The 22,799-nt window shown below is 39.4% G+C and overlaps 2 protein-coding genes across 2 annotated transcripts in view; one reads left to right on the top strand and one right to left on the bottom strand.

Annotated features, from left to right (window-relative positions):
- Window positions 1-9,374, top strand: part of DRAM1 (DNA damage regulated autophagy modulator 1) — a 52,732-nt gene extending 43,358 nt beyond the window's left edge. Inside the window, exon 6 of the mRNA XM_083366519.1 lies at window positions 9,103-9,374. The gene's annotated coding sequence lies outside the window, so the exon portion shown is untranslated. The remainder of the gene's footprint in view (window positions 1-9,102) is intronic.
- WASHC3 (WASH complex subunit 3) lies at window positions 982-18,640 on the bottom strand. Its single transcript, XM_083366520.1, has 7 exons — window positions 18,430-18,640; window positions 13,940-14,038; window positions 12,762-12,827; window positions 12,284-12,397; window positions 11,065-11,172; window positions 4,841-4,905; window positions 982-3,222 (listed from the first exon to the last, which is right to left on the bottom strand). The coding sequence occupies exons 1-7, from the start codon at window positions 18,478-18,480 to the stop codon at window positions 3,138-3,140; spliced, it is 588 nt and encodes a 195-aa protein (XP_083222646.1). The 5' UTR covers window positions 18,481-18,640; the 3' UTR covers window positions 982-3,137.
- Window positions 18,641-22,799: the final 4,159 nt, after the last annotated feature.

Genomic DNA, 22,799 nt, shown 5'->3' with positions numbered 1-22,799 from the left:
GCGCTCTTCCTCCTGTCCGAAATTTTCATTGTTGTGAGCATTTCTGTTGAGGATTGGCAGTGGGGGTGGAGTGGGGGTTTGGTTTTTATTCCCCCCCCCATCTGCTGGGTAGTTGCTGCAGGTTTTGGTCACTTCACATGACCCTGGGACACTGTGACTGTCATAAATATGAATCAGTTGCCAAGCATCTGAATGTAAATTGCAAGACCCTGGAGATGTTGCAACATTCCAGCTGATCGGCGCTTCTTCTGGACTCAGCAGAAGCACCGGGATCAGCACCGAGCTCCAGCTGGAACCTGGTGCTAATCCTGGCGCTTCCACTGAGCCCTGACAGCCCTGCAGCTCCAGCCGTCTTTCGCTCAGGCTTGTGCGGTGCTGCCACTGGTTCAGTTCATTCCCGTCCCCCGCTACCACTTTTCTAGGATGGTTGCGTACCACCTGCCAGGTGCCAATCTACCACAGGTGGTACCCGTACCACTGGTTGAAAAGCTCTGCTCTACAGATCTAAAGCAGGGATTTAAGGTATTAAAGAAGCACATGTGTTACTATATTACTTATGTTACATTTTAATAATTTGATAACTATTGGAGAACAATTTGTTTCTTGTTGCAATACAATCTATATCAGGGGTGTCAAACTCAATTTCATTGAGGGCTGCATCAGCATTGCGTTTGCCCTCAGGGGGCCAGGTGGGTATGGCCAGGGTGGGCGTGGCCCACTGGGTGGGTGTGGCTAGAGTGCGTATGGCCTACTGGGTGGGCGTGGCCAGCTCTACATCGTTCGCCTCAAGGGTGCCTATGGGGGCCTGGGCAGGAGTGGGACAGATCTGAGGGTCTCTGGCAGGTGGAGGGTCTCTGGGCCAGGGCCAAGGCAGTGGGGGCCGTTCCCTCACTGTTTCCAGGATGGCTTCACGGGCTGCATGAAACCACTTTGCGGGCCGGATCTGGCCCCCAGGCCTTGTGTTTGACATGTCTGATCTATATCAATGCAATTTATGCATTTAAATTTCTCTTCAGAGTTATTTCCAAGGAAAATCTACATGTAGCAATAGAACCACCATTTTAAATTACAAAATGTAATTTTAATTACAAATGCTTAGTTTCAAATACAAAGTTAAGTTCCAGTTGCCTTAGGTTATAATGTGCATTTTATTAGGCAGCAAATCATATTAGTTTATATAAACGTATCACAGATTATACTTTTAGATTTGTTTCCTGAAACAAGATGCCTTTTTTGTGAAACAGGTAGCGCTTCCAGCCAAGACTAAATTGGGATACTTTGTCCCAACCCATTTAGCAAGAGATTGCAGTTCAGAGCCAGGACTACAGTTCTGCTAACTAAGAAGGCCGTACTTCAGAGATTCCTTGAACTTCGATATTGCAACATAATGGCCATCTTGGCTTCTGTTATATAGAGGATGTGTTAGTAGGCCTCAAACAAATTTAGGCGGGGTGATGCAGAAAGACAGTCTGAGGGACGCTTCAATAACATTTATTTTATTCCAAGTAGAAAAGTCATATCTAATAGCAGTCAGGACTGATGGAATGGAACAATAGTAATGCATTGGGTTTAAATGTTCCAGTGAAGAAACATGAACGCAAAAACCATAAGCTATTTTGGATTTTTGTTCATATGCACGTTACAGCACACCAGTTCATTCTTGGTTTCTCTTGATCACAGAAGATACTTCAGTAGCCAGAAATGCATTAGGAGGGGTGAGAATAAGGATAGATTTCAACCAGACTCTCAAACAAACTAGGATCTGTAAGTACTGTACATTTCAAATGCCAGAATATATTTTTAATGACTAATTAGGACTTCCAGCTCAGAGATAATTAACAATACTGAAAACATTTTCTATTTTTGGGAAAAACAGAGCACAATAAAATATTGGAGACGGGGTGTGTCAAATATCTGCTTCTTATATTTTAATGCATTCTATCAGATTCAGGTTTAGCACTTTGTGAAAATGTGGTTCATATTTGGACACTTACAAAATACTTAAAATCTATTATGGTCTTTAGTGAAATTAATATTATTGATGAAATTTGCCAAACTCTGAAAATATATGCATTGTTTAATACATGAAGGGGCCTAGTAATTTTTTCTTTTCAAAAAAATCTAGAAAGATATCTCTCCTCTCTAATCATTCTTTAGTAAGTTTCTCTATAAGAAGACTAATGGGTTTTGGAAAAAGACTGATGAGTAAATGGCAGACTTTTGAAATAATGTAATGTTGTGGGTTGTTTAGTTATAATTTTCCTTCAATTTATCAGTACTTTGTTATCAGGTGAAAAGTTAGGAAATTATGTCTTTCTAACAGTGTTCAGAATTTATTCATTTTTATATATTTACATCTTCTGTATACTGAATTCACTGTAATTCTCAAGAAGAAAATTTTATAACAAGGAAAGACCACATATGCTTTGCCAGGCAGGATAACAGTGATACAATCTGCTACTATCCAAAGGTTATATTTGCAAATGATGGTAAACGGATATTGTAAGAAAAAAAAATGAGAGGCTGTATAACAACATCTAGTGGCTTGCCAAAACAAAATGATGCCCGTTCATTTCAAACAAACGGCATTCCCTTTTGTCCTGTCCTCCTTCCTGTCACTCCCATTTCCAACTCTTAAATCATGGAACAAACAAAATGTGTGCACTTATCCCAAAGGCAGAGTATGGTGCTTTGAATTCTACACCATGGAGACATGGATCAGCATTCAATGAATTCTGAACAGTTACCAGGAATAAACATAAAAATAATCCTTGTAATTTACAAGATTATCTACTATCAAAAGTTAACCAGGGTGGCATTATTTAGATGGAAAGGTATGAGTCCAGTCCCATCTTCAGCTTCACCCTGAATATTCTTAGGACAACATTTACCCAAGTCAAAGACACCACATCTTATATAACGTAATGACCGTTTTACTGAACTGGGCTTTCAGTCTATGTTCTATACAAAATGAATATATTACTGTGCAAAGCTGCTGCTTTTAGAGAAATACCTCGTATGGCTCAAGAAATTCAGGAAAGCGTGTTACAAATGTGTACATCAGCATTTAACAGAGAGAAAGACTAGACAGCGCTTTTAAGGAAAAGTGAAATATTTTTCCTCCAAGGACAACATCATTAGTCGCTAAATGAAGATTCACTATCAGAACTTTCTCCTGCATTTGTCTCATCTCCCCATGCAGGCACTGGAGCATCTGGCGTTCTGAAACAAAAAGGCAGGATATCTCAACAATGTGAGCTTTATGTCCTCAGGCATTCGGAACCTAGAAGAGTGGCTTCATATACAGTAGTGGCCAAAACTGTGGAAACCTTTTGTGAAAAGTGTATTTTTGAGGTTTGATGGCTAATAACACCACTTTTTTTTTGGAGTAATACCATAAAATTATATATCAATGGAAAGAGAATTTAATCAAGAACGTAATGCAACAAAGTTTGCTCAATTATCTATACTGTATTCTATGAAAAGTTATAGCCAAATAACCAGAAAAAGGAAGCACAACTTGCTTAGGTTGATATCAAGTAGCTTTCCTTCATCTGATTGTAGCCAATGAGCATGAGTGTTTAGAGAGCCAATCAGGTGTCATCTTGCTTTGGCAATGAGCCAATCAGATCACAGTAGGATTCAGTTTCTGATGTCATGTATTGAAGCTGAGAGGAGGACATTGGTCAGTGTGTTATGTGATCGCTATCAAGTTGGTTGGGTTTTTTTGTGTTCTTTCATTTAGTGAGCTTGTAAAAATGTAATAAAATTAAAGCAATGGTGCAGAGTTGACTGGTTGCCCAGAAAGCGATGTAAAGTAGTATTATTAAGTGAACAAGGCTACAGTTATAAAGAAATTGGAAGAAAAATTGGTGGAAACTTAACCAAAGGTGGCATTTCTACTGTACACTTTTCCCAAAAGGTTTCCACAATTTTGGCCACTACTGTAGGTGGAAAATGACTTCTGGACCTGAGAAATTGGATAGCAGCCTGGGCTCATACAATATGTTAAGTGATATTTATAAATTACATTATAAATGTAATTATACTGTGAATCAGGGGTCCCCAAACCCTGAGCTGTGACCCACTACTGGGCTGTGGCTTATTTAGAATTGGGCCAGTTGAATGGCTGGCTAGAGTGCATGTGTGCTTGCACACGGATCAACTTACATGAGTACGCGTGCCAACCCATTGCTCACGTGGCCCAGTTCCCTTTTCCCCTCCCAGCCAGGCTGCCAAACAGCAAAGGTTGGGGAATGTTGCTGTACATAACAAATTTGAAGCCAAACAAATAACATTATGATGTAGCATATTGTGTGAATCAGGTCACCACCTACCTACAATCATCAACTGTATGAAATTAATTGATAAAATGCTCACTAGGCAAGAAAAGCATCTGTATTAGAGTATGCCATAAACATATGGCAATACAGTGGAGGGAATTATTATATAAAAGGTTTTTCTCTGGATGTAAAATCCAGGAAGGCTAGATAACTGGTATTGTGAAATGGCTTAAATAAGCAAATTGGAAGGTGCCAAGTTCACATATTGCTTAGTTTAGGTCAACTTTCAGTTAACTTCATTGGTTGATTTCATAGAGCTGTTGGCAGGCTCACCGAGCCTTCCAAGAACACTTCATAAATTCAAACTACTATTCCTATTTCCACATAATTCAAGAGAATATTTCTCAACCGGTTGGGCACAGCTGTACAACTTTTGTTCTTCTGAGGACTGTATTACCTCAGGAGAAATCTTGGGAATTGGGACAATGGATGCAAATATCAGCTCCATTTAGGTTCCATGTAAATAATGTTTAAGCAAAACAGATATTGCTACTTACTCAAGAAGATCCGGGTTTAATCCTTCAGAAATCATTTTGTTTCTTATTGCCATAACAGGAACACCCTAGCGAAGCAAAAAAAAAAAAAAGACAGAACTTAGAACATAGCAGATGCACTCCAAACATAAGCATCAATAAAAACTTTTAAGAAAGAAGCCCTGGATGGATACAATTACTTAGATTACCAGTGACAAACTTTGTTTTGATTGATTTATAGGCACCCTGTCCAACCTGTTGCTTATGCTGCAAGAGTTTAATGGCAGCTATGATGGAACCCAGTCATACAAAAAAAAGGGATATACTTTTCCATTTAAAAACAATTCTGAACAATTTAATCCAGGATCCATAAAGACAGACTAGCCTTAAATTTTTAAAAAATCCCAGTATGATAGACATTGGATACATTCAAGTAAATCTTTCAAGAAGCTCAGTACTGCTTTTCAGGCACTACTTATAACTGTTGCATGATATGGGACAAAATTAAGTATCACTGTAAAAGCAGCTGGAATTTGGCAAGATGATCACAGAAGTGAAGCCAAGGTAAATCAAAGAGCTAATGCAGAAAGGACAGTACGAAATGGCCACGCTACAAATAAGTAATAGACCAAAATTCAACCTAATTTCTTCCCAAGATCCTACTATCATTTCAACCTTTTAAAATAGTCTTAGAGATCTGAAAGCCACCAGGTTAGATGAGATGACAGGATCACTTAATCCATCATTTTAGTGGCACAATGCAATTTGTTTTTTAATCCCATTTATATCCCGCCCTTCTCCGAAGACTCAGGGCGGCTTACAATCTAAGAAGCACAAATCAACGTGCTTAGCAATAGCCTTCATTCTATGTATATGCCTGCTTATTAGGGCTTTCGCCCCCCCCCCCCCCCAAGCGGCATTATTACAAAGTCAGCTTATTGCCCCCAACAATCTGGGTCCTCATTTTACCTACCTCGGAAGGATGGAAGGCTGAGTCAGCCTTGAGCCTGGTGGGACGCGAACCTGCACTAATTGCAGGCAGCTTGTGTTACTTAAGGAGGCATTAGCCCACTGCTCTACCAAGGCTCCACCAAGAATACTACTTGTGTTCCCAAGCATCATGTAGCAGTATTTTTATCTAAGATATATTTACAGCAAATGAACAATACTGTTTATTTCACCATGAGACATGGTTCAAAGGCACCATTTTAAAAAATCAAAAACAAAAACAAAAAAACAACCAGAACTTTATTTTCCAACTGATGTGACAATACAATAGAAGCTATGCCATCACTGGAACCAGTTTGATTGTGTAAGAAAATGGCAGCAGTAGCAAGATTCCAGGCAGAGAATAATCTTGACCTGACCTGACAGAATAATCTTGTGTTCCATAGCTGAAATGCACCTACACTAGAAGACACATAGTGGAACTATCCTTTCCAATACAGTTGGCTAGTTGCAGTTAGTAAAAAAAAATCTAGCTTCTCATTAAATCTTAAATTTAAATCAGAGGCCTCCAAAGGCCTTGGTTTCCGGACCAGAAACAAAGGGGGAGAGAAGCACAAACAGGGACACAAGCAGATGCAATGCAAATGGGGTGGTGCTAGCGCCCATGTGATACTTTCTAGCACCACGCCGGTTTTGCTACTTGGGCACTGGCATCGTCCCATTTTTGTGCTGCATGGTGCCCGGTTTTTGCACCACCTGCCGCCTGGTTTTCACACTGGCTGCTGCCCGGTATTTGCACTGCCCGCCATTTGTTTTTTATACTGCCCACCACCCGGTATTTGCACTGTGCACCTCCTGGTTTTCATACCACATGCTGCCTGGTTTTTACACCATGCGCTGCCCGGTTTGCTGTTTTCATGCCATACGCCGCCCGATTTTTGCACCACCTGTTTTCACGCTGTGCACTGCCTGTTTCCCATTTCTGTGCCGTGCGCCACCCAGTTTTCACACCACGCGCTGCCCTGTCTGCATAGCAGTAGCACCCTATTTTTGCTGTGTAGCACCCCGTTTGCATAGCGGTGGCAGCGCTAGCATGAGTGGGGGTGAGTGCGTGCACACATGTACATGCACTGGCCAGCCTGTTCTGCAGCCCAGTGGCCAGTAGGCGACGGCCCAGTAGTAGGTCATGGCCCAGGAGCAGACTGAAGGTTGGGGACTCCTGATTTAGATGACAATCTAGACCATTCTTGTGTTTGTATTTATGTGAAGGTTACACATTATCAATACTGTATCCTTTCATGTTACAAAGGTAAACTACCATCTGAATAGAAAGTATCAATGACAGTATATCATTTAAGGTGCTGGTACTTACCTTTAAAGCCCTACATGGCTTAGGCCCGGGATATTTGCAGGACCGTCTGCTACCGGGGACGACTTCCCATCGCCCAGTGCGCTCACACAGAGAGGGCCTCCTCAGGGTGCCGTTGGCTAGACAATGTCGGCTGGCGACCCCCAGGGGGAGAGCCTTCTCTGTGGGAGCGCCAGCCCTGTGGAACCAACTCCTCCTTGAGCTCCGGATGGCCCTGGATCTCCGGTCCTTTCGCCGTGACCTCAAAACTTTGCTTTTTCATCAGGCTGACCTGGATTGATGACGGGTTTTTAAAATGTTTTAATTTTTAATTGTTTAGTTAATTTATTTTGGGGCTGTTTATTTAATTTCTTTTAACTTTTGTATTGTTGTTTTTATTGTTGTTAGCCACCCTGAGTCCTTCGGGAGATAGGGCGGCATATAAGTCCCAAAAATAAATAAATAAATAAATATCATTGTATCAATGATAGTATATAATGTTCAACTATTCTCAGCAGTTACATTCACTAATTTTACAGCATATTTTCTCTCAAAGAAATTTTGATAAGCTACTTTTATTTAGCTTTCCCCTACAATTTCTAAGAAAATGGTGCTCAACTCAGAAAGGCCTATCTGAATTCTAGCAGCACAACATCCATCCACGGGAACAATATGAAGTCAAAGATCTCTGCTAGAGATCTTCCAAGGGAAGCTATTCCCATGTTTCTGCTGACAAAGTTCAAATAGAACATTCTTTTGAAAAGAAAGAAAGAAAAAAAAGAGAGAGAGAGAGAGAGAGAGAGAGAGAGAGAGAGAGGGAGAGAGAGAGAGAGAGACTGAGACTTATTTCCAAGGTTTATTGGAGGTCTGCAAAGATGTAAGAGACCTTGATTTTGGTTGGTTTTGGCATGGAACCCAAGTACTTTGGGCCAAGGTAAGTACAATATTTTACAAAGAAGAGAGTAAAAACTTAATGTTCAGAGAAGTTTCTCTGTACTGGTGTCACTGAGGAAAGCAATAGAGTGGTCAAGACTAACACGGCAATAGCCATGCTGATGTGATGATTTAATATTTTCCCTTACATATCTGTATTTGAAGCTCTTTGCCCTAATATAAAACTAGCTATCTCCAATAAAAACAATTAAACTCAGCAGTTTAAGAGTGGGAATTTACAGAGTTGTCATTACGGTTAGCACACAATTTTGCAATGGAAAATGTAACCTGAAATACAAAGACTAAATTGTATTGGTGGCAGTGCTCTATTATTCAGAACTTCTTTCTTATGTCTTACAAATGGAAAATGTTACATGATGTTATTATGCAAACATTTTCCATTTGTAAACAGTATACCATTTTTACTGGGGAAGAGAATCACAAATCTAAAGCTGAAAATTCCCCACAAAATTGTAAAAGGAAAGAACTTTAAAGAAAATTGTCATTTCAGAATTCTCCAGTGAAGTATATGTTGATAAACAGATATCTCAAGTTATACCACCGTGGAAATAACCATGGAAAAATGGTTTATTAATAAGGTCAACATAACTTTTTGAAGCAGGAGGGGAAGCCTTACAAGGATTTTTTGGCATAGTTAAATAAGCCATGTATAAAATCAAGTATTTTAATATGTTTTAATTATGCATATATACAAGATAGTTTCAACACCAAACAGATGGCTCCAGAATTGGAAACTATCAGTGTTCATTCCATTGCCAAAAAAAGGGTGACTCCAAAGATTGCTCCAATTACTGCACAACTGCCGACATCCTACCAACCTAGTAAGATTTTCTTTAAGATCACACAAGAATGTCTGGCACCAACCATTGAAAGGGAATTAACAGGTGTTCAAGCTGCCTTCAGAAGGGGTTGTAGAACTCATACCCATGTTGCAAATCTACATGGGATCATGGGAAAGTCTCAAGAATATCAAAAGAATATCTATAATCTGCTTTATTGAGTATAAGAAAGCCTCTCATTGTGTTGATCATGACAGGTTGAGGGTCCTAATTGGTCAAACTGCACCAGTTGCTGTACACAAATCAGGAAGCTACTGTGCAAACAACATATGGAGCAAGCCCTGAATCTGATCAAAAGGATTAAAGAAGAAAGCAAGGAATTTGGCTTCTTTCTGAACATCAAAATGACCAACATCAAATGTCTATTGCAAGGAATGGAAATGTTAAAATAATTGACCATGAAGAGATCAAATGTTTTAATCCCAGAAACTGTCAAGGATAATATGAAGGATGGAATGGGTAAGATGAAACACCGAAAGTTATTTACTTGCCAATAATTTTATCAAACAGAGAGATAATGCTAACGTGATTGATAATTAAATATTAAAGGAATTGTATCACATGACTAATGTACGAAAATTATATTCTAGGCCTTACTTAAAGGTTAGCTTAAGATTTATGAAACAGGTGGAGACACTGTTCCAAATGAAAGGTCATTTACTTCCAGGCCCACCTTTACACAGAGAACTACTGTATTATGTATCAATTTAAAAATGGAAAGTTCTGTTTCCTAAGGCTCTGCGTTGACTTGGTTACTGCTACAGAGAGCTCTTCTGCTTTTACTCTGAAGTTTACCCCAAACATTTGAACTTACTGCACTCATCTTGATAACAGCTCCACACGAATATCTACCATTACCAACACTGCTTCAAATTTTTACTGGAACTGTGTAGTAAAACCAATTCTTTGGTTATTAGATTAGAATCAGATTCATTTCTCTGTGGTCAAACTATTAGAGCTCTCCTTGCTTTGAAAAAGATTCAGAAGCATTCGGGCCCTCATATGAGCATCTCTTTGCTTCATACTGAATGCCCACAAATAGCAGCATATTTTTCCCCAGGCTCATTCAAAAGCCTGAAAAGACTTAGAATTTCTTTAGAAAATTAATACTAGGATTGTATGAAGTCCAGAGCATTTCTTCCAAATCATTATCAAAATATGGACCTGACAACTGTGCCAAGAAAAGTCGTAAAATAGGGCAAAATTCACTTAACAAATGTTTCGCTTAACAGAAATGTTTGGCTCAATTGTGGTTGTTAAGTTGAGGGCTACCTGTATTTGAAATAGGCCAATATTTGTTATATTTGCTACCCCAAACACAGAGGAAAAGGTGTAAGATAATAAAGGGGCCTGGTAGAATATCCTAACAATCCTTCTAAATGTGAAAGGTTTACACTGAAACCTGATCCAAGGGGAGCTGTTGGATACACTCATACGGAATTAGACAAAAATATGCCTATTTATTCCATTTAGTTTCACTTTGCCAGGATTATGGATTATTTTCATTTTAAACATTACTTTATTCAAGTTGAACTCTTGTTCATATTTTGCACATTTTTCGGCATCAGAAGACATTAAAAAAAGAAAACCGCTGGCTCAGTCAAAGCTTGTCTGTTTCACTAGGAGTTCATTTGTGAGCAAGTAATAGAGCCAAAAGCAAATTATATGTGATAGAATAAATGAAATGAAATGCAACTTGTTTTCCGGGACAAGCATGGCCAGCACCGATGGGAAGAAAATTAAAGCTAAACTGATTTTTAAGTTGGCTATCACAAATAAACACTGTTGGACTAAAACAATTACAGGAACTATTGGAGAGATTTCTTTATACACTAAACAGGACAGAGTAATTCATGATCGTGCATACAGTATATATATATATATTTGGCACATAATGAAAAGTCTGTATTTTTAATAATGACGGATAACTGTGCTTTTGGAACAGCGAGCCAGAGGGAAATCGTGTCTCAATATTTATGTCCTCTAATATTAATTAGTATAGAAAATCAATTTCTATACTAATTTCCATGCTAAAAACTTGTAAAATTCAACCTACATTCACAACTGACTTCAAAAGACAAAGTTTAGTTTAAAGAAAGCTTCAGGGAATAGAAACCCAAATGTTTATGATAAAACCTGGTAAAATAAATGTGACTTACCACTTGAACCATTTTGAGGTATCTGGCATAACGTGGATCCTTTGCTACAGTGGTGATGTTTTCACTAGTCCCATCTGTCCTCTGTTGCCCCAACGCAGGTACACTGGTCTGCAATACAACAAACGGTGCATATCAGTCGTCACAGGTCCTTAGACTTTACCATATTTGGACATCACATTAAGTTAATTTTTTTATAGCTGTTGTGATTCAGGGTCAGCCTGTGGGTTCGGCAGTTGGGTTGGACGACTCAGAGGAGGAGGAGGAGGGGGGTGTTGAAGAGCTTGCTGAGGGGATTGGACAGTTTGATGAGAGCCCCCAGCCAGGCCCCTCACCTGGTCACGACGCAGATCCAGCTGTGTGAGCCTGACAGTGTGGATGAAGATGACCACAGCTGGCCCAGTTCAAGGACGCCTGACGCAGGAGGCAGTCAATCAGGAGTAAACAGAGGAAGGTAATGGGGCTCCTCGGAAGGAGGCAGAGAGAAGCCACGCCCTGAACTGTATTTAAGGGGGAATGCGTGGGAGGGCTGGTTTGCTGAAGGCAACCGCTTGAATAGTTCCTGTTTCATAGCTCCTGTTTCATGGTTGGTGTCTGTTTTATGTTAATAAATTTGGCAGGCTTTATTCCAGCCTCTTGCTGTTTGTAAAGGGGTTGTCCCTGCTTTTTCTGCAGGGCCAGTAGCAGGCGGGTACAGAACAATAGCTCTACCAGTAACTTGAAGTTTGATTGGGCCTGTTCGGCTCCTCCCGCCAGGGCAGCAGTTATACAAACCTGAATAGCGATGCCTATGAATCAAGAATTACTTTTTAAGATAACTTAGCTGACTGCAAAAAGCTATGCACGGTTGGACCTACTTGGGATCTTAGTGCACCCCAAGGCAGTGGGTGACAGTGGGGAACTGAAGATGCATCCCAGACAAAGGCAATGGCAAACTACTTTCCCATTGGACTTACTAGGCAAGTGTCTATTAAGTCACCAGAAGTCAAACTGGAGTCAAAGGACATTAATCTTTTGAATCTAAAGAGAAGCAAGCCTAAATTTCCAGTTCACGCAAAAGGTAGCAAATCAAAGGATGGATATTTCTGGATTATTTGGCTAGTTCCCAAAACCAATGAGAGCAAACAAACAGCTTGCACCAATGATTTGGTTATTTTCAAATAATTCTGATTTTCTTGACTTTTGAGTACAGTCATATTGTGCTTTAGAAAAACCATTTTACCTCCACACTGGGTGATACATTTGTTGTCTGTGGATCCACCAACGTTTGTGAGACAGAGCCATTCATAACACTGGTGTTTGAGACCTCATCTTCTAGGCCAGGCACAGAAGATAACTGAAGATGGGACACATCACACACATCACAGACCAATGATATTTTAATATTGAGCATACAAACTTTTCATCAGTAATACAGCATCTGATAAACATTTCTCTTCTATCAAAGTTTCAGAACGTATAGTTACATGATGCTAGTACTGTCAGACTTTACATATGTCCAAATTTTTACCTCCACTTTGCGCTACTGAATGTATCTATTTCCTATCTGTTCTTTACTTTTCTTAATACTGAAAAAATATGTGTTCATTTTTGTTTGTAGACAATCATGATCTAAATGAAATCTACCCTCAGTACCCTACAAATTATATATTTACGAAAGTTTAAACTACCACATAAAAAGAAGCATATCAGGAACAAACCTTTGCATCCAGAATATTGAGCAAAGTCTCAATTTGCTGAATACGGAGGGAAAGTGCTGACAATTTCTGGGAATAAGGAAGAGAAATATTACTCAACAATTTCCTCAGTATTGTTTAACTCCTCCACATTTTCCATCCAGTAATACTTAGCTCTTTCCCATCACCCCAATCCATCTCCCTGAAAAGCAAACTTATTGCTTCGGTCTTTTGGAGTCTAATACGAAACATATTAGACAATGAGCCTGTCAGTGCTATTTACGCAGATGGTTTGAAATAACTGATTACACTGTGATGTTCAGCTGATTTCATATACTACTATGCTAATATTCATTCCATTAACAAATAACATGATCGCACATGTTACATATTGACATATGATTATATATATCCTTCTTTATCAAGCTTTGCTAAGAAATAATTTTAAGACTAACTAAAAGACACTAACTCAGCAACTGTAATTCAAAGCAGTCAACTCTTGCAGATAGCCCTTATTGATCTATGCATCCCTGAATGCTCAGATTGCACCACAAGACATTTAGAATACCCTTAATTACCCTTAAAAGGTTTATAGTGACTTAGCTAATAGGTTTTAACAGACAACCCCAATAGGCTTCTAGGCAAAATCCAATTGATGGTTTAGAATTCTTTTTAATTAGTGACAAGTACAGGTAAGCAATACAACATTCCTGGACAATTTGGAGTTTATAGAGAAACAAAAACCTCAAGATATCACTGAATATGACAAAGTCATGTTAACACATTAAAAGAATGACAGAATTCTAACAAAAAGTCCCTCAGAAATTTACATTAACTCTCTACACTCTGAATTTTCCATTTATTTTTCATATCCACAAATAAAAATGTATTGTTTCTCCAAAAAGATTAATATGGTGACATGGTGATGAAAAGTGATAACTACCTCTTGTATAATGCAGTAAAGGATGAAAACCAAGTTTCCAGAAATATTCCCCAAAACATTGCATGCCAAAGCCTAGCAAAGCCTACTCTGAATACAGAGACATTTTCATGTTTTTTTCCACTGGCAGATTATTCTTTCTCTCCATTTTTTTAACCTTTTTATGGTAGAGAATGAGAAATGAAATTGTTTCTGTACCAAGCATGCATTATAGAGAAATGTAGTATACACAGTTGGAAAGTTACAGTATGGCATGTACTACCTCCTCGCAAATAGTTGAAAATCGATTCAGGAACTGAACTGTGTGAACCACAAATTGGTTTAGAAACGCCACTGTTCTCTTTTGTTGGATAGCTGGAACCTGCATTACATAAAACATAGAAAAAATACAATACCGAAGAAAGATCAATTAATTACATGGAAAAATCACTGCTGTTTTCTTGACAAGATTTTTCACAAGTGGTTTGCCATTGCCTCCTTCCTAGGACCAAGAGAAATGACTAGCCCAAAGTCACCCAGCTGCCTTTGTGCCCAAGGTGAGACTAGAACTCAGGATCTCCCAGTTTCTAGCCTGATGCCACTACACCAAAATAGCTTCTTTAATATATCTCTAATATGAAACAAACATACTATCAAACATTTACATTCAAACTCTGAGACTGGCTAAGTCTTTGAGTGATAATTTATTATTTCAAAGCAATGTTCCATGATGCATAAAAGTATAACTATAACTTATAACTAAGTATATACCAAATGTGCAGTTTGTCATTTTTGCAGCAACTGAATAACCATATTCTCTTTTACCAGACCTATACATGCAAACATGGAAGAGCACAAGAATGAGACAGTCAAAAGTTTAAAAAAATAAAAGTGAATAACTTTTGAATCTAAGCCAAAACTATTTATTAGTGACACCGATTAAATAAGAGTTGTAAACCTCAGATTCTGAAATTGGCACAGGAAACATTTTGGAAATATATTAGTTTCACAGCACTGTTTTTAGACTGCTGTCAGAGAAGGAACTAGGCTAAAAATCATATCCTACATCTCTTAGTGCTTTTGTAATTAATGAGAAACAATGCAAGGAATTTGTTCATGGTCAAACTGAAAATTCACAGCAGCCACTGACTTTAATCTGGCATGCCTAATATATCCTTTGCAAAAGAAATGATTTATAAGCAGAAAAACACATTAACACAAAATTTCCCACGTCATAGCTTTTCTACAGAAATTGGTAACAACCATTTTAATAAAAAAATAAGGAAGTAATAAACCATTTCATTTTTATTAGCTCAATTTTAAAGATCAGTCTACTTACAATAGATATTTATTACACAACGCTTAATCAATCAAACTGGATGCCTTATCAAAGATCCCCCCCTTGTTATATATGTTGGGATTTCTTTTCTTTCGTAGAATCAAACACTAAGATCTTTTCAATGTGAAAATTTTGGATTTTTAGATTTGTCTATTCAGGGAAATGAAGCAGTAGGCATGAACCTAAAGGGACTCCAGAAGATGGTAGAGGACAGGAAGGCCTGGAGGAGCGCTGTCCATGGGGTCGCGATGGGTTGGACACAACTAACAACAATAATTCAGGGAAGATTTTGTGGGCTTTGTTTAATTTAAATTTAAAGCATCTTAAAAGAGATTCAAACTTTTGTAAGTTTACCCATTATATTAACTCTCCTTACCCTGCTGTTTGCTTGATTAGCATAAAATACACACCAAATCAATTTAACTGGACAATATGAACTAGTATCTGAAAAGCACCAGATTTGGGAAAGTTGTCTTATACATTTTAATTATCTATTGAAAATTACATAGCCACCCATCTTATAATCAAGGCCCCCCCGATTAAAAGTTAAAACATCATAAAAGCCATCGTAAAACTATAAAGACTAAATGCATTAAAAACAAAAAACTGGAGTCAAATCAAATTTCTGAAATGCAGCCACAACTCATCGCAGTGCTCGGGGAAAAAAAAGTCAGGTCTTCAAAGCTTTATGGAAGACCAGGAGAGTAGAGGCCAAATGAACTGGGAGGGAAGAGTGGGCAGGGGCTGCCACAGAAGAGGTACACTTTGAGATACCATGAGATGGCAATGTTTAAGGGAAGGAATTAGGACTATCTGATCTGGAAGGATGGACACATCCTTAGGGAAAGGCGCTCACACAGTTAACCTGGCCATATAGGGCTTTAAAGATGACTAGCTCTTTACATTCCACTTGGAAAGAAACTAGAAGCCAGTACAACTTGTGCAACAGAAGTTTTACATGAGTAAACCTAGCCCCCCCCATCACTTTGCACATTGCTGCTTTCTGGACTAGCTGGAATTTCTGGGTGGTCTTCAAGGGCAGCCCCATATAGAGCACATTGCAGTAATCCAAACTGGAGGCGACCAAGGCATGAGTAATGCCCAGGGGGAGGGCCTTCTCAGTGGGTGCGCCTGCCCTCTGGAACCAGCTGCCCGTGGAGTTGAGGACTGCCCCCAACCTCCGTTCATTCCGCCGGGACCTGAAGACCTGGCTCTTCGAGCTCTCTGGCCCAGGCTGAGAATTTTAATTTTAATTTTAATTGGGGTTTTTATTCTCTCAGGGACTATTATAATCTTTTTAATTGTTTTTAATTTTTGTATTTCCTGTTTTAATTCCCTGTAAACCGCCCTGAGTCCTTCGGGAAAGGGCGGTATACAAATCCAATTAAATAAATAAATAAATAAATAAATAAATAAATAAATAAATAAATAAATAAATGAGTTACCGTGAATATGTATAGTGGAAACTTCTTCCTATTCAAACTTTATTTGAATGTAGGAACACTATGAAAACTGTTGGATCAGCTGTGGGTATTGGAAGATTGTAATGTTATTCTCTCTCCTAAATAGGTTGGCTCCTTGATTCATGTTCTGTGTAAACACAGTATAATCCTATAAATGCTATGGTATTTTATGATTTGTTTTTTTAAAAAATATTATAATATAGTGTCACCTTAACAATGAGATTGACGGCATATAAACTTAATAAATTTAATAAAATAAATGGTTTCAATCTGATTTACAGATGACAGGTATATATAGAGGTAGTCCTCGACTTACAACAGTTCATTTAGTGACCTTTCCAAGTTACAACAGGACTGGAAAGAAATGGCTTACGACCATTTTTCACACTTTTACAACCATTTCAGCATCCCCATGGTCATGCGATCAAAATTCACCCTAACTTGGCAACGGACTCACGTTTATGTTTGCAGTGTCTCAGGGTCATGTAATCCCCTTTTGCAACCTTCTGACAAGCAAAGTCAATGGGGAAGCTAGATTCACTTAACAGTGTTCCTAACTCAATACCTGCAGTGATTCACTTAACAACTGTGGCAAGAAAAGTTGTAAAATGGAGCAAAAGTCACTTAACAAATGCAACGTAAACTTTGGGCTCAATTGTGTTCCTAAGTCAAGGACTACCTATAGCACCCAGAATCAAAAATAAATGGAGTAGCATATGAGCCCCATAAGGAAATAAATCAATGCATTTACAGGTGGTATCCATTCAGAAATGACTCAAGGAGGTTTCCTCTCCTGTACCTGGATATATGATTACAGCTAAACTACTGTGAAGAATAACCATCACAACTCTTTGTGTCTGTCGTCTTTACAATCTTCAGCCCCCATTCAAGGCTGTTACAGATTTTGCTACGTCAGAAATTTTTTGCTTCTGCTTTCCCTGACGGAAATGGTTTTCTGTCACATTTAGAATAGAATGGAATAACAGAGTTGGAAGGGACCTTGGAGGTCTTCTAGTCCAACCCCCTGCTCAGGCAGGAAACCCTATAGCATTTCAGACAAATGGCTGTTCTTAATGGCTCTTCTTAAAAACTTCCAGTGTTGGAGCATTCACCACTTCTGGAGGCAGGTTGTTCCACTGGTTAGTTTTCTAACTGTCAGGAAGTTTCTCCTTAGTTCTAGGTTGCTTCTCTCTTTGGTTAGTTTCCATCCATTGCTTCTTGTCCTGTCTTCAGGTGCTTTGGAGAATAGCTGGACTCCCTCTTCTTTGGGGCAGCCCCTGAGATATTGGAACACTGCTATCATGTCCCCCTTCGTCCTTCTCTTCATTATTTATTTATTTTTATTTTTTATTTTAATTCCATTTATATCCCCGCCCTTCTCCGAAGACTCAGGGCGGCTTATAAGCTTAGCAGTAGCCTTCATTCTATGTATATGCCTGCTTATTAGGGCTTTCACACACACCCCCAAGCGGCATTATTACAAAGTCAGCTTATTATACTAGATCAGGGGTGGGCAACCTCGGCTCTTTTATGACTCGTGGACTTCAACTCCCAGAATTCCTGAGCCAGCATAGCTGGCTCAGGAATTCTGGGAGTTGAAGTCCACGAGTCATAAAAGAGCCGAGGTTGCCTACCCCTGTACTAGATATACCCAATTCCAGCAACCTTTTCTTTTATGTTTTAGCCTCCCGTCCCCCGATCATCTTTGTTGCTCTTCTCTGTACCCTTTCTAGAGTCTCCACATCTTTGTGGGCCTGCTCTGAAATCTTACTCCCGGGAGGGGCCCTTCCAACGGGACGGCGGAGGCGGGCAGCGAGCCCCCAGCAGCTGATTTTTACGGGAAGGGACCCTTGCCCGGTTCTTCCTCTTCCCCACCCGACGCCAGCTGGAAGGGGCGGCTGTGGAAGCGGCCTTTCGGGACAGGCAGGAGTCGCTCAACGCATGCGGAAGACCAGGCCAAGCCGCCAATACCTTGGTCAGGTCGATGCCCGAACCTACGAGCGGCAACCCGTCTTCGTCCATCCCGGCGACCTCTCACAGTGTCGAGGCCGCGGCTGCAAACCTTCCGCCCCGACCATCCCTCGCGACCTCTCTCACGGGAAGCTGTTCCGACCTCCCCTTCGCCGCGTCAGAGCCGAAAGAAGGGCATCACGGGAACTGTAGTTCGGGTGCTCGAAGGTGGGCTCTTCCCGATGTGTTAATTCCCGCTCGCGGCTCCTTCTGCAAAACGTGGCTTTTGCTGCAGTGTTAATTACGAAGCTCCTGACAGTAGTTCTCCGCTCAAACCGTATCAGTAAAGATAGACGGACTGGAAAAAAAAACTTCAGAACCAGACTGAAAAAAACTTCAGAACCGCCAGTGTAAAAAGAAAAGTTAGACATTCAGTTGATAGGACGATATGTTGTTGTAATTTCGACACAATTCTTTAGAGCAGGGGTTCTCAACCTCAATTCTGGGAGTTGAAGTCCACAAGTCTTAAAAGTTGCCAAGGTTGAGGACCCCTGCTTTATAGGGTGCAAAGGGAAAGTGAATTTGGGGCCAGCCAGCTATATGAAAAATAATACTCTTGGCCATGTTCCCATTTTTCCTAAGGTTTTTTTTTTAAAAAAAAATATCTTTGTGTCCTTTTTAAAAAAAAAGGATGGCAAGTTTCAAGTTCCAGTAAGGAAAAAACAAGAACACTCACTTCCTAATAAGCTCCTGCCTAAAGATAAGAGAGAAAAAGCATTTCTTTTTAATTCTTGCAGGTCAGTATCTATTGTGTAGGATGTACAACAGTTCTGCAGGTTTAGATTCAACCAATAACCTCTTTCTAACTTCAACTGTTATGGGTGATTATCACCTTTGACATCTTTTCCAGTGAAATTAAGTCAAACAAATATATCTGGTAGAAAAATGTTTTCGGCCAATTATGCTGACAACAAGGACTTCTTTTCTCAATATCTTTAACAAAATCTGGAAGTTTCAAAATATTACTAAAACATGATCTGTAAGCCACCGAGTTGCCTTTTGAGAAGATTGGCAGCGTATAAATTGGTGGAAGACTTTCAGATTTTCAGGCTCAGATTTTCATATTTTGCTCTAGTTATTATCAACTGGATGTACTGTGACAGGTCCAAACTTTTATCTGAGCAAGGAAGTTAACTTCCATAGTCACATGGAAATGCATGTAGACATAAATAAATGGCTAATTGGTAGACATTGTCATCAAAGAAAACATCTTTGCACACAGAGGAACAAACTACCCTATACGCACTGTGTATAATTTTCAAAAAGTCATTGACCAAATTTCTCATTGGAGGCTTTTGAATAAATTTAGCAGCTATGAAGTTTTTTATATACATTGCCAACTGATTAAAAAATATGTCTTGATGGCCACTACTATGGATTTTAAATGGGATTCAGTATATTTGTGGAAGACACATCTATCAATGATTCTTGAATTTAAAGATTTAGTATTACTCCAAATTGGTGGCACCAGGTTTCTGAAGAAGTATTCTTGAAATCAAATTAAAAGTCTCTAAGCCAAATGTATCTTATGTGGAAAGTAAAACTCAGCCATTAAAAATGTAGGTCCAGGAATGCTTTAGATGCTGGGGAAGATAGTGGTGGGCAAGTAGACTTCTGAAAAAACAAAAGTAATTCCCAACAAAGAACGTTTGTTCACAGAACTCTTGTTTATTTCAAAATCCCATTGTCGTTGTAGTCCTTCAGCACAATGTGATTGCGGGGCTCCCCGACAGACTATCCAACGTATAGTGAGGGAATGCACTAATAGAAGAAACCCAGGAGATTTTAAGGACTTCCTCTGCGTAACAACGGCAGCTACTGACTGGATCTCCAAACTCGACATTAAACTCTGAAATGTTATTTCTGTTTTCCTCTTAGGTTTTATAATTGTTTTTTTTTTTTAAAAATTGTTTTAACTGTTCTAACTTGTAAATATGAAGTGCTTTTAATTCTGTGTGTGACCAGCCATACGCTAAATAAATAAATAAATTTGTAGTCCTGCTTCATCAGTTCATAGTTATGCCCTAATGCTGGGGTCCCCAACCTGTGGGCTGTGGCCCAGTAGTGGGCTGTGAGGTGTTTCCAACTGGGCTATGGAAACGGCCGGCAAGCGTGCCCTTGCATCCTCACTTGCACAAGCAGTGGGTGAGCACATGCGCGCGCTCCATTTGTGTGCACTGCAAGCGCACATGTATACCACCTGCGGAAATGGAGCTGTGTGCGTGTGCTTGCCAGCTGCTTGTGTAAACCATCCCCTCCTGAACTGCAAAGCTGGAAACGCTGCCTTAATGGCCTCATAGCAGAGAGAAAGGAAGATGACCTTGACAGAATTATACAGTAACCATTACCTAGACAAAGGGGACTGAAACATTCCTTAATCCCTAGAAAACAATATTCAGAAGCTGCTCAGGCAAATACCTCCCTAATTCAATAGGCTATGAAACAGGGGAGGACCAATACATTCAGACTTGCGAGGTTCTGTTATTATAACTTATCTCAAAAAAGTGTAATTCTGTTTTTTTCTGTGAAGTTAATTTTCTGATTCTGGTCTACGTAGTAGAGCTGACACTGATCTCAAAGCACATGATGTGTTATATCCAGTGTAATACCTGGCTGTTCTATCTATATTTTAATATGCATACGTCTATAAAACAGACTCCAACCCACCCTTCTTTAGGCTTGTCTCTGCCTCCAGCAGTGTCAATAAACCAATCTGTGTTTTAATTAATATAGTGGTCTCTGGTTCTAAAGCACCCCTAAAATTCCACAACCAGTTGTGTGAGAAATGGGATGAATGGAAACATAGAAGCTGCAGTTTTAGTTCTGTGACAAGCATCAGACACTTCACACTGATGTGCATAATGGGTAAAATTGTCTCCCCTTCTCTTTGGGCCCGTGGAAATGTCCCGAGTGCCATCTTGGAGAACTGTGGTAGCAGTCTGTGATGAGATCATCCCAGGATATCTCTCTCCTCTACATGGAGAGTGGCATGTGGAAGTCCCAATGACCTCGTGGGTGGGTGGGTGTCAACCATGGGGTAGAATACTGTTGCACATCCATGTTTCAGTGTGGATAAGCCACTCTAAGCACCACAGCCACATTACCCTTTTTCTTGATCAGTTTGTGTCTTTAGTTCAAATGTACTCCCAATTTCCACTGCACTTTTAAATACTAGGGGGATATGAATATATCCTCAATATCATAGTGAAAACAAAACATTGGATCATGAAGGGCCTTAGCTTGATCCCCCAGGGCTGTTATGTTATCAAGTGCAGTGTTTTTAAAGAAGCATCAGCTCATATGTTTGTCGATATAGATGTAAATTATACTTACATAAATTGGGATCTAGTTTTTGGATCCAGAGTAGATCAACTCAGATCTGTGGAACTAGTGAATAGCTAAACTATATTTAATTTGTAACAATTTAATTTGAAATTTATGAAAATATTAAGAATATTAGCAACTTTGATATTAAGTTAGTAATATTTTATAGAAACTATAACACAAAGATAAAACATTTGAATACAAAAGCCAATAAAACAAAGAGTTTTGAGATTTTTCAAAAAAATATATCCTAAAATTTGACAGAAACTTTTATTTTTTATTTGAATTTTTTGATATTTGCTAATATCAGGAAAAGTTATAAGCTGCAGGATGTTAAGGGCATATATATAGATTCTGGAAATTAGCATAAATTACTCCAAATATCAGAAATATCACTATATTTACATATGTAAATTATTATTATTTTCTTTTGATAAATATTTTTGGAGCAAAATTGTTTTATGATTTAGAAGAAAATATAGTGTTATCTGCCAAACATAATAGATGAATATTATATTGGAAACTATACACACAGACACACACACGGGAAATGGTCACTTTTAACTATTTGAAATTAAAAACTCACTTTCTTCTGATTCTTGCATGTTTCACATTGACCTGTTAAGCTGTTTAGAGATACTGATGTAGAAAATGTGTTTGTGATCTGAATGTATGAATCCATGCTAAAATAAAGAGAAATGCATGCTGAGCTTTGAAGTCTGACAATATTTTGCCTACTCTAACCTATAGAAAAACTGGTTATGATCTTTAAGTCCCTACATGGCATGGGTCCGGGGTACCTCGGGGACCACCTGCTGCCGGCTTCAACTCCCCTCCGCCCTGTGCGTTCCCACAGAGAGGGCCTCCTCAGGGTGCCTCCGGTCAGGGAATGCCGACTGGCGGCCCCCAGGGGGAGAGCCTTCTCTGTGGGTGCCCCGGCTTTGTGGAACCAACTGCCGGTGGAGCTCCGGACGGCATCGGACCTCCGAACTTTCCGTCGTGGTCTG

The sequence above is a fragment of the Vipera ursinii genome, assembly GCF_947247035.1.
Source record: "Vipera ursinii genome assembly, chromosome: 6".
Lineage (NCBI taxonomy): Eukaryota > Metazoa > Chordata > Lepidosauria > Squamata > Viperidae > Vipera > Vipera ursinii.
The sequence above is the reverse complement of the archived record's forward strand: the minus strand, read 5'-3'. Positions and strand labels throughout refer to the sequence as shown.

Excerpts from the sequence above, each read along its gene's own strand:
- WASHC3 (XM_083366520.1), bottom strand. The coding sequence starts at position 18,480 with ATGGACGAAGACGGGTTGCCGCTCGTAGGTTCGGGCATCGACCTGACC. Across the intron at positions 12,398-12,761 it reads TCAATATTCTGGATGCAAAG|TTATCTTCTGTGCCTGGCCT; the intron begins GTTTGTTCCTGA and ends TCCCATCTTCAG. Across the intron at positions 4,906-11,064 it reads ACCTCAAAATGGTTCAAGTG|GGTGTTCCTGTTATGGCAAT; the intron begins GTAAGTCACATT and ends TTGCTTCGCTAG.